This window comes from Ananas comosus, linkage group 2 (genome assembly GCF_001540865.1).
Source record: "Ananas comosus cultivar F153 linkage group 2, ASM154086v1, whole genome shotgun sequence".
NCBI lineage: Eukaryota > Viridiplantae > Streptophyta > Magnoliopsida > Poales > Bromeliaceae > Ananas > Ananas comosus.
This window is the reverse complement of record NC_033622.1, coordinates 15,412,558-15,424,448: the sequence shown is the minus strand read 5'-3', so window position 1 is coordinate 15,424,448 and position 11,891 is coordinate 15,412,558. Positions and strand designations below refer to the sequence as shown.

Here is an 11,891-nt window from a genome sequence, read left to right as displayed (position 1 = left end):
TCCAGTTTCTGAATCACGTTCAACATAGGCCCATTTATTAGCTATGCATATTATGGGCCGGGCCTTGTATTCGTGGGGCCCACCCCTTCTAGTTCTGTGGATATGGACGATCGCCAGTGGGCCCCACATATTGGCTCGAGATTCTAGAAGCGCTGACCAAAAGTCGGCGGCGAGTAGGATAAAGCGGGACCCACCTCAACAACCTTCTTATCTCGGGAGTCGATCTTGACCGTTAAATCCACGTGGAGGGCATCGCCAGCGAGTAAATTGGCGGTGACGTGGGCTAGCGGCTTACGTGTTGGTAAGAGGAACGGGTCCGGTTTCACAAGAAAAAGAACCTCGTGGTTCCGTTTAATTTCTGTTTTGCCCCTGCCTTTCTACATTCTTTTAGCCCCATTACGAGCACTGAATCCGCATGTGCTGTGTGAAAGGGATGGCACGAAATGGTAGTAGTCCTTCATCCTCATCACCTTTTAAGTGATAAAGACCCTTTCTTTGGACCGTTTCCGTATTAATATCACCATTATATAGCTTTATTGCCTTTAATAGATTATTACAGCTTTATTTTCTTTCAATTATATCTATTAAGGCTTAGTTTGGTATTAAGATAGATTTAACACTATTAGATAAAATGGAGTTGAGAAAAAATGTATAGAGATATGTTTCGCGTTCTCCGATGGGACCGCGGAAAATATATTATAACCGACTAATCACAATATGTAGAACGCAATATTACGTACAAAAACAAACAGTGTATTTTTTCATTATCGTTTTTTACCGCACGTAACGCAATCTTCCTGGCAATTCCAAACGAAGCTTAAATCGTTTTAATTTCGAGTAAACATTATTCGGTTCAGAATGATATTCTAAACTTTTATTAAGATTAGATCAAATTGAATATGCAATGATATATCAATCTATCTGTTGGAAGTCGAATATTCCCGACCCTTGACCCAGTCAAAGATCTTCCTAGGAAAGCGCGTCGGGGTTGAAACGGTTGCAGATAGTGACCCTCGGGATGGAAACGGCTGCGAATAGTGATCCTCGAAGTTTGTGTCATTCGACAGATCAAGCGATTCGACTGACGAGGGATCGGATCAGCCAAGTTCGAAAACCTTTACTGTATAATCGGTTCGGCTGGAGGAGCCGAATGTATAAACTGTGCAGGGATCAATGTCGGTAGAAGTGCCGAATGGAAGAAGTACACAGCAACTGGTCGGCTGAAAGAGTCGAATGGAAGAAGTACACAATGACTGGTGGGCTGAAAGAGCCGAATGCCTTTATATAATAATAAAAAAGAGTGTGCCCGAAGGGCATACAGACTCAGAAATATAGTTTACAACAGAGTGATGCCCGTGGGGCAGACAGACTCTGCAAATATAGTCTACAACGGAGTGATACCCGTGGGGCAGACAGACTCCAGGGTTCTACTTAGCGAACTACTCCTAGGAAAGCAGTAAATGCGGAAAAGAAAAAGATTACATTTAGACTACTCCTAGAAAAGCGATAAAATGTAGAGGAAATAAGGGTTGTCTTCTCGTTCAGAATGCAGAAAGACCTCTATTGCAGCCTTTAAAGTTACTATTTATAACGTCTTCAAGCCCACTTTATTGGTCGGTTGAAAGTAGTGGGGGGAGTGGTTGTAACCATGATCGTAGAAGTTACACTAACTCCTTATGGAAGTTACGCTAACTCCTCATGAAAGTTACGCCCCACTTCTCAACCGTTCCCGCCTAAACGCTCTTGACATTCAGGCGCCTTATTGCCGACTCCTGGTGTACCACGTGTCCTTATTTTTTTGCCTCATACGTGGTTTAGGTCGGCATGTCTCAATTTTGGCCTCAACAACCCCCCCCCCTCCCCCCCCCACACCCCCAATAGTCATTCAAATGAACATTCGGATGACTATTGGTGCCAAATTGACTGCTCAATAATACAGCCGAGACCCAAACTTTAGTTTCGCTAGTCTTGCTCGGCTTAAAGAAAACGGCTTTTTATCATCTCAGTCGCATATATCTCGGCTTTATCAACCGATTCTTTACTTTTACTCGATAGGTTCAGCTCTTCTTGAACCAAACGTTATTCTATCAAGAATTTTTCCTTTAAGAAAGTTGTTCGTTACCGGCCGTACATACCTCGGCTTCATCAGCCGATTCTTCACTTTTACTTGATTGGCTCGGCTCTCTTTGAACCGACTGTTCTTCTAACAAGAATTTTTCCTTACCTTTATTGATTTTTTTTATCGGCTCTATTGTAGCCGATCGTCCTCACTTTTTTTCTGAAATTGCTCATATTGGGCAACTCCTTATAAATACTCGTTAGTTTTACTTTTAATTTATTTTTAATTTTTAAAAATCTATATTTTGCTCCTTAATTATCCTTATTTTTTCTATAAGAAAAAAAATAATTTTTAAAATTTTTTTTGTCAGTTTGAAGGACATCTTCGGTATAAATTATAAAAAATAGACATAATAGTGATGAAACTCTAGCAGAGAAAAATTAAATGCAATAACTTGAAATACTGAGAAAGTAAAATATGAATTTTTGAAAGTTAAGAAGTAAAAATAAACAGACGCACATTTATAAAAAAAAAAAAACAAAATCTGTAATTTAGTCTAAAATAAAAATACATAAAATATGGGAAAATTAATATACTATATTTTGTTTTGTTTTACTTTATGAACATTTTAATATGTGAAAAGAAATACAAAAGTTTCAAAATGCGTGCAAGCTGTTAATATTTAGGAACCGGGCTGCAGAGAGGGGCGACATTTATTTCCGACCAGCCGAGTTGTCGGTTACGAGAAATGAAGAGGAGGGGTATATCCGTAAATAAGTGGAACAGAGAGCGCTGAGTGCGGAGCGAACCTTATCCGGTCGGCTGCCAGCGAGGATTTCTCGCACGGCTCCAGTAGCGGCGTGCAGTCGCCGTCACGCTTGCCGAGCGCTCTGCAGTGATTACTAAAATATATATATATAAACAATTTAGAGTAAATTATAAAATAATATTTTTCCACTTTAACACGCAAGTAAATTATCTTTTTTTTTAATAAAATTATAATTTTATGTTTAATTATTATTAAATAGATTTAGTTGTGCGGGATAATTATTGAATTCAGTTATAAAAATTTAGAAAAAATAAATTTGCGAAAAAATTTATTTATTAGAAATACAATAAAATTATATAAGTTAAATAAATTATTCAATAAATTTTCAATTTTGATAGTACTAGCAAAATAGAAAATATCCTTTATTTGAATTTTTATATATTTTTGAGTTTCAAATTGGATATATCCTGAGATGTGAAATAATGTGATATGTCAATTTATCTTCGTTGAATTTTACAGCATAATCTATTAATTTTTTTAAAAAATTATATTTATTTGAGATGCAAATTTTTATAAAGAAGTAATTTGAGACTTGTGTTAAAGTGCATGGGTGCTTTTTACAGCTTTGCCTAGAATTTATCTCAAAGGCTTTTTTTGCATTATTTAGTTGATATATATTACTTAATTATTAAAATAAATAATTAAACTAAATTTTTTAATGAAAGAGTCTCTAAACAATTTAAATATAATAAATTAAAATATGAGGAGCTAAAATGAAAGTTTGAAAGGTCGAATGTTGAAACAACATAGTTTATAATTGAGGCAAGTTTTTAAATCCTTCGGTATTCTTGTCGTTGTTGCCATCCCTGATCATGCGCTCTGCCGCATGCTCACCTTCAAGATCTATTCAAATCAACGTCGACAGAGGTGTGGGCGAGATAAAGAGCGGAGTGTGGTGTTGATGTGCGGATGGTGAAGGAGGAAAAGTAAGAAGAGAAAGCGTGAAAAGAAGAAGAAGAAGAATAAGAAAAAGAAACAACGCAAAGGGAGATGAACCAGAGCGGAAGAAGAAAAAAGAACGAGCGAAAAAAAAAAAGGAAAGAGAGCAGCGTCAATATGAGACGGTGAAAGAGAAGGAGAAGGAGAAAAGAAATGACGACAGAGACGAACTGGACCGAAAAAGAAAAACAAACCAATAAAAAACAGAGAGAGAGAAAAAATAATAATATTTTGATCAGTTTACTAAAAATTCAAACTGAATCTATAAAATTCAAAACAGTGAACCATCTTTTACAAAATCCCAAAATTGGTAAAATTTTCATGCAAATTGACTGAATTTTTATTACATTAATGTTACTACATTGGTTTTTTGTTTAGATATTTATCTTACGCATTAATAGGTTCTACGTGGCGTAGTACCGTTTTCTGTAAAAAGAGTGAGCGTTTTGGAAGCGTGTTCCAGGTGTCGTGGGCGAACCCCCCCATAACCAGGAGATATGAAATGAAAAGAAATTGTAAATAACTTTTACTGTGTAATGTATGGTCCCACACCCTTTTAGCCTATCTTATCCACAATACTTAAAGACTATTCAACCCTTACTTGTGGAGAGCACTTCAAAATGAAGGTTCATTTTGAAAGTATAAATTTTTATTTTGTGATTTGATATTTTTAAATTTTGAGTCATCTTCATTTATTACTATTAATGGTTATATATTAGTTATTTGTCGCGACTTGAATTTGAAGAATGTTTTTTTTTTTAAATAAACTTAATTTTAAATATGAAATAATTAGATTTCGAATCTAAGATATTGAGTACTAACAAATAAGTCCTTTGCCTCTTGCGATAGGGACAGTTAGTGAAATTGAAAAATTGTTAAGATTAATAAAATTTTAACAAAATTGCTAACAAATTTAGTTAAATTATTTATTCAATTTAATAATATAATTTAATTAAATATACTAAATGAAGAGTTTGTTGTAGTTTCATATTTGTTATCTATTGAATAATTGAGTCTATAATTTTTATAGTTTTTTTTGAGAAATAGATTGTATACTACCTACTTCGTTTATTTCATTTAAAAATAAACTTAGCTGAAAAATGTGAATCAACTAGAATTCGAATTTAGTATTTTGGATACCAACCATTAAGACCTTTGCCACTTGCGTTAGGAACGACCGGTGATCTGTCCAAATATTACTGTATATTTTGTTATGGTCATTTTTAATACATGTATGAACATCTTATTTCACACTTTTTAATAAAAGGTATGATAATACGTTTATAAAAATAATTATATATGAGACTTATAAGACAAGCTTTTATAAAAGAAATTAAATTACTCACAATAGAGAATGAGTTATTCTAGAAATTAAAGCACCACTAATCAAAATCTTATTTTGAACTAAATACCAAACTGTAGATTTACATCATAAAAAAAAATTCTTCAAAAAGATCAACATGGAGATTTGATATTTTCTACATCTATTTGGCTTCCACAAACCCACAAACCCACAAACCCACAAACATACTCTAAAATATATTTATAAACCTTTTAAATTAGATTTATATTTATAAACACAAGTAATATCAAAATACAGAATCCCAACCCAACCAATAATGGCAATTTTGTAAAAAAGTTGTAGTGAAGAGGCATTCCTTAGTTGCGGGAATAGTAAATTCTAACCTTAACCAAGGGCAAAGGTTAAAAAAAAAAAAAAAAAAAAAAAAAAAAAAAACTTAACCCGAGTTGATCATAACAACTCAAGTAACTTTCCAATATATCTCGTCCTCCACTTCGACGTCTCTCTCTCTGTTTCGCTCTTTTATCTCTCTTTCTCGCTCGTATTCAAGAAGAAACCAAACGAAAAGAGAAACCCAAATCCAAAAGAAGCGAATTTTCCGCATAGTAGTTGTCATTTTCGATCTACGGAATCAGTTCCGAGGTGATTATCTCTACCATTTTGTCCTATACATGCCAATTTAGATCGCATTGCTTCTAATCCTTTTTGGGTCTCCCTAAATTTGTGATCTTTGGATGTTTTGATCCGTAAAAACGCTTTCTTTGTGGTGATTAATATTAGTTTCATCAAGTTTGGTATGGTTCTTATGCCATCTTTTTTTACCTACATTTGTTAATTTAGATGTTTCTGCCTTTTTTTCGTTCTGGGTATTGTTAAATTTGCGTTCTTTGGGTGTTTGGATACATAAAAAAAGCTTTTTGAAGGTGATCAATTTTCTTTTCATCAAATTCGGTATCTATCTCGTACCAAATTTAGTCCTTTCTGATGTTTTTGTGCCATTTTTTTTGTTCTCGTTTATTTCGTTTTCCTGGTCGATTTTGCAGTAGCGTTTTGGATAAGTTCAAGATCGTTGGATTCCTTTTGTAGCAAATGTGGTTTTTCCAGGTTTTCTATTTGTAGAAAATGTGTATCAATATACGCATGCAATTATTGGAATTTAAGAATCCATGTAATTCTATTTCTGGGTGATAACTCCAATGCGAGTTATTTTTATCAGATAAAGGTGGTTAGTAGTTCATATCCCTTGATTCAGATTCTAGCAATTTCTTTGTGGTAGTCTTTTGTGTTAGATTGAAGATTGGGTTTGTTTAAAAATTTCATGAAGTTGTTTAGATTTTTGCAGTTATTTCAGCAAAGATTTATGTTGTTCCTGGTTGAGTTTCATTCTGCTCTTTTGACATATAAGTTGGATGGATCTTTTTTGTGCTTGTAGTATCATCTGAGGAAGGTTTTAGTCATTTGTTCCTATTAATTGTTAGCCGAGATTTGTCGCTGTTCTGGTAGGAAAGGAGAAAGGGATATGATGATCTATCAACCTAACTGAAAATAGGTTTAACGGAGCGAGGGATATCATCGGAAATAGATGTTGATGTGTTTCATTAGTGTTAGATGGCTGCGATCATGCACGAGTGAGTAAAACGTTTCCTTAATGTACTAGAGACTGAACAACACTGGTCTCATTAGACGAACATAAGTAATTTGGATGTATTCCCTTATAATGTCAGTAGTGTGTATATAGATTTATGTGTTTCTAGGATTACATGTTTGGTTAGCAGACGTTGGTTTTGCATTTCAACAAGTCAGATTTGGCATCAAGTCTAAGTCCATGCAAACGCCTCCATCTCTCTTCCTGGCGTGAAGCCCCCCATGTTGTGCGTGGATACGTGCATGTGCATGCTGTCTGTACGTATGTTGGCTTGTTTCACGTGCGTAAAATTATTATTGGCTTGTCCGCGTTAAAGGAAGTCCAGTTCTTTTGGCAACCATACTTTGTCATAAATGATATATGTTTGTCAAATTTACTTTTTCTACGCTAGCCATCTGAAGTATAAGAGCGGAATGACCACTTTCATTTTTGGCAGCGTTGGTTGCGCCTGCCTTTATGAACGCAACTGCCTTTTGTTTTGTCGTGAAAGTCACTTTTGACACGTGGGAATAATACTTTGCACCCTTGTTTATTTGTCGTTATTGTCTTTTGTGTCCGCAGGTCTTCAATTACAGGAAGTTGGATCAAGTTTTTTGTTGAGACTTGTATAAATATTTAGAAAGATTCAGGTATCAATTTCTGAGTTCATAGTTCATACATCCAAAAGATATTTCAGTTTTATGTGTTGCTCACAAATTTAGGAACTGCTACAGTGATGGCCTCGAAGTCCTCTGCAAATCTTCTTGATGGGTGTTCTGATGATGTGTTCGACTTCCGTCAAGCTGTGAAATCGCTTCCGCGTGTAATAACAGCTCCTGGAATTATAACTGATGTTGATGAGGATACTAAGAATGATGAGGATTTAAGTAGTTCGAGATCAGTGTCTCGAAACCGCAAAGTAATAGTTGCTAACTTCCTTCCGTTGAACTCTGTAAAGGATCAAAGTACAGGAGAATGGTGCTTCACATGGGATGAAGACTCACTCTTGCTGCAACTGAAAGATGGCTTTTCTGCTGATTTTGAAGTAATTTACGTAGGTAGTCTTAAGGTTGATATAGATCCTGATGAACAAGAGAATGTTGCCCAAAAACTTCTAAAGGAGCTAAGGTGCATACCCACCTTCCTTTCTCCTGAACTTCAAAATAAATTCTACCATGGCTTCTGCAAGCAGCAACTGTGGCCTCTTTTCCATTACATGATACCGATTTGCCTCGACAAAGGTGAACTCTTCGATCGTTCTCTGTTCCAAGCCTATGTTTCAGCCAATAAAACCTTCGCTGATAAAGTAATGGAGGCGATAAATTCCGATGATGACTATGTTTGGGTTCATGACTACCATCTTATGCTTCTCCCAACTTTTCTAAGGAAACGACTGAACCAGGTCAAGCTTGGTTTCTTCCTTCACAGCCCGTTTCCCTCTGCAGAGATATACAGGACGCTGCCGGTTAGGGATGAAATCCTGAAATCTTTGCTTAATTCCGACGTAATAGGTTTCCAAACATTTGATTATGCCCGTCACTTTCTCTCTTGTTGTAGTAGAATGTTAGGGATAAATTATGAGTCAAAACGCGGTTATATTGGGCTCGAGTACTTTGGTCGAACAGTGAGCATTAAGATTCTCCCTGTCGGTGTTCATATAGGCCGTCTCGAATCAGTTCTACAACTACCTGCCACAGTAAATAAGGTCCGAGAAATTGAAGAGAGATACAAGGGTAAAACGTTACTTTTAGGTGTAGATGACATGGATATCTTTAAAGGTATCAGTCTCAAATTGCTGGCGCTTGAGCTTCTATTAGAAAGGAACCCTAAGCTTAGAGGAGGAGTAGTCCTTGTACAAATTGTTAACCCTGCAAGAAGCGCAGGAAAAGATGTTAAGGAAGCAAGAGAGGAAGCAATTTCTATAGCCGAAAGGGTCAATCAATGTTTTGGTACCGCAAACTACAAGCCTGTGGTCCTTATTGACTACCCAATACCTTTCTACGAGAAAATCGCTTTCTATGTGGCAGCCGAATGTTGCATTGTGAATGCTGTTAGGGATGGCATGAACTTAGTTCCATATGAGTACATAGTTTGTAGACAGGGAACTGAGGAGATGGATAAGTGCAGAGGTATTGATGCTAACTTCCGTCACAAAAGCACCCTTATAGTGTCTGAATTTGTCGGTTGCTCTCCTTCTCTTAGTGGGGCTTTTCGGGTGAATCCTTGGTGTGTCGAAGATGTGGCTGATGCTTTCTATCAAGCAACTGATTTAGGAGAACCTGAGAAGCAGTTACGTCATGAAAAGCATTATCGCTATGTCAGTTCTCACAATATTGCTTACTGGGCCAGAAGCTTTTTGCAAGATCTCGAGAGGGCGTGCAAGGACCACTATAATCAAAGGTGTTGGGCTATCGGGTTTGGTTTAGGATTTAGAGTTGTTTCCCTTTCTCATGGTTTTAGGAAGTTGTCTCTGGATCACATTGTTCCCTCTTATAAGAAGGCTAATAGAAGGGCGATATTTCTCGACTATGATGGCACTATAATGCCTGAATCGTCTATTAGTAAAATTCCGAGTACGGACATCATTTCTATGCTGAACAATCTGTGCGGTGACCCAAAGAACACTGTATTTATTGTTAGTGGGAGAGGATGGACTTCTCTTGGTGAGTGGTTTGCTTCGTGCGAGGGCCTTGGTATAGCTGCTGAACACGGCTATTTTATCAGGTATGTAATGAATTGAAACGCAGTTGGTTACCATTTTAGCTTCTAATTTTGACAGTTTGATGAAATTTGCTTTGTTTCCCCAAAGGTGGAGTAAAGAAGCTGACTGGGAAACTAGTTCATCTGCTCTTGGCTCTGAGTGGAAAAAGATTGCCGAACCTGTAATGAAGCTCTATTCTGAAACAACTGATGGCTCCTTTATAGAAACCAAGGAGAGTGCACTTGTGTGGCATTACCAGTACGCGGACCATGACTTTGGTTCATGCCAAGCTAAGGAGCTACTGGACCATCTTGAGAGTGTGCTTGCAAATGAGCCAGTGGTTGTGAAGAGGGGTCAACATATTGTCGAAGTTAAACCTCAGGTACGTATTTGTAACATCTCTTTGAACCTTCGTAAATGTGGATAAGAACTTAAATATAAGAATATGATGACTTGTAGGGAGTTAGTAAGGGGTTGGTTGTGGAGAAGCTCATCAGAACAATGCTCTGTGACGGGAAGCCTCCTGATCTTTTGATGTGTATCGGTGATGATCGATCTGACGAGGACATGTTTGAAACCATTAATAGTACTGCCTCAAGTAGCCTTTTTCCCATTGTCCCGGAAGTTTTTGCATGCACGGTCGGCCAAAAGCCGAGCAAGGCAAAGTACTTTGTAGATGATACCAGTGAAGTGTTAAAGTTGTTGAAAAGAATCGCCGCCATTTCAACTCAAAATGACAATATTGCCGTCAGTCGAGTTAACTTTGACGTGCCGCTTGAGTTGGCTGATTAAGCTTCGTCTCGCTTTATCTAAGCGATGGCATTCCGGCTTTCTCAGCTCAAACTTTGGTTCGAGATTGACGACTCTAACTGTGTATTAAAGATGATGAAATTATAAGCGATTTTGATACAAAAGGAGCAAGTTGTCGAAGAATTCTGGGTGAGGCGTCGACCTGCTGTTGTTCTGTACAGGTTTTTGGTTGTCCTGTAGATAGACTGGATCTCTTATTTAACAGTTTTATCCGTGTAATGATCAATTTGATACTTAGTTATTTTAACTTGTTGGAATGTGAATGTATATAAAGACTTACCTTCTGCCCAGTATGAAAACTTGTCTTCTTTGTGGACCTTTTTATTTTAGCTCCTCAGATTCTCTAAGACTGATCATATTGCCAACTAATTCTACATAGTTTTAACAAAAAAGAACCAATATGAACCCAGAGGAATAACACTACCAAGAGCAATACATCTTAACAATATGGAATCAAGACAAAAGTTAAGTCCAATATGATTTTTATATAAACTGCAAATAACCACCTTAGGAATCGACTATTCAAACAAACAATTCTTTTGACTTTGGTGCATGAGAAGATCTATATCTATCAGAGACACAGAAAAAGCAGCTGGAGCCTGGATCCACTGAAGACCACTCACAAACAAAGAATACATGCAATTATTATTAGTACTAAGAAGGGAAAAAAAAAAAAAATTGAAGGAAAAGGAGTGGCGCAAAGAGAGGAATATATTCACCAGGAATTATTATAAATATTATGGTGGGCACATTGAGGCTCCTGGAATAAAGGTGGTTAGTATTTTGAAGTGTCGAGGCAAGCTAATCTAAGCGGTTCATTTATACGATCAACCGTTGGATCCAGAAGATCATGCCTACTCAAAGCAGGCATCTATTCATGTATGTTTTTATCGCACATCCCCCGCAGGATAATATGCTATCAGAGGCAGTTCTAAGTCCCCACCTAATGTGCGGAGCCATATTTTGAGATTCGAATGAATGCTATCTAATACTACTCAAAGCAGGCATCTACCCGTTTCGTTTATTTCATTTAGAGATAAATTTAGTTGAAAATATAAATCAACTAAAATTCGAACTTGAAACTTCGGGTACTAACCATTAAACCCTTTATCACTTACGCTAGAGGCAGTTGGTTTTTATGTTGATATCTAATTGCTTATTTTTGTAGTAAAGTCTTAGCGGAAGCACAAATTTGAATAGAGATACTTCAAAAAAAATTAATAATGATCTCATAAAGATATATTTTATTTTTTATAATAAAAGTAGAATAGTTTAAATTTAAATTCTTGCTTTAAAATGAAAATGCTCATTCCACTTTTCTGGAACGGGCATAGTTTTATGCTTTGAATTTTATCAAGATTATTGAAAAGATTGAATTGTCGACTTCTTAATCAGTTCTTATATGAGAAACCAACAAATTTTACTAGATAGCGACGATAATTTCATATATAATTGATTGACCACTAAAGTCCAAAAGTTACACGAAGAATAATATAATATCTTGCATTTACCTTGAAACTTAAAAAGTCAAAAAACCAAAACCTGTAACCCACCTCGAAATCTGTGACAAACTGTGATCCAAATATTAAAAATAGAAAAAGGGATGTAGTAGTCCCAAACCCCCTC

At 36.3% G+C, this 11,891-nt stretch overlaps 1 protein-coding gene across 2 annotated transcripts; it reads left to right on the top strand.

The window, feature by feature from the left end:
* Nucleotides 5,617-10,594, top strand: LOC109706955 (probable alpha,alpha-trehalose-phosphate synthase [UDP-forming] 9). Of its 2 annotated transcripts, none has more exons than XM_020227982.1 (5): nucleotides 5,617-5,772; nucleotides 7,337-7,404; nucleotides 7,489-9,478; nucleotides 9,564-9,837; nucleotides 9,915-10,594. In XM_020227982.1, the coding sequence occupies exons 3-5, from the start codon at nucleotides 7,491-7,493 to the stop codon at nucleotides 10,245-10,247; spliced, it is 2,595 nt and encodes an 864-aa protein (XP_020083571.1). In that variant the 5' UTR covers nucleotides 5,617-5,772; nucleotides 7,337-7,404; nucleotides 7,489-7,490; the 3' UTR covers nucleotides 10,248-10,594. The 2 variants fall into 2 exon arrangements, with proteins under 2 accessions (XP_020083571.1, XP_020083572.1); XM_020227983.1 differs by lacking the exon at nucleotides 5,617-5,772 and adding an exon at nucleotides 5,808-5,924.

Bases quoted from the DNA above. Each gene is read 5' to 3' on its own strand.
- LOC109706955 (XM_020227982.1), top strand. From the start codon at position 7,491: ATGGCCTCGAAGTCCTCTGCAAATCTTCTTGATGGGTGTTCTGATGAT. The intron at 9,479-9,563 runs GTATGTAATGAA...GTTTCCCCAAAG, and splicing joins GAACACGGCTATTTTATCAG to GTGGAGTAAAGAAGCTGACT. The intron at 9,838-9,914 runs GTACGTATTTGT...GATGACTTGTAG, and splicing joins TTGTCGAAGTTAAACCTCAG to GGAGTTAGTAAGGGGTTGGT.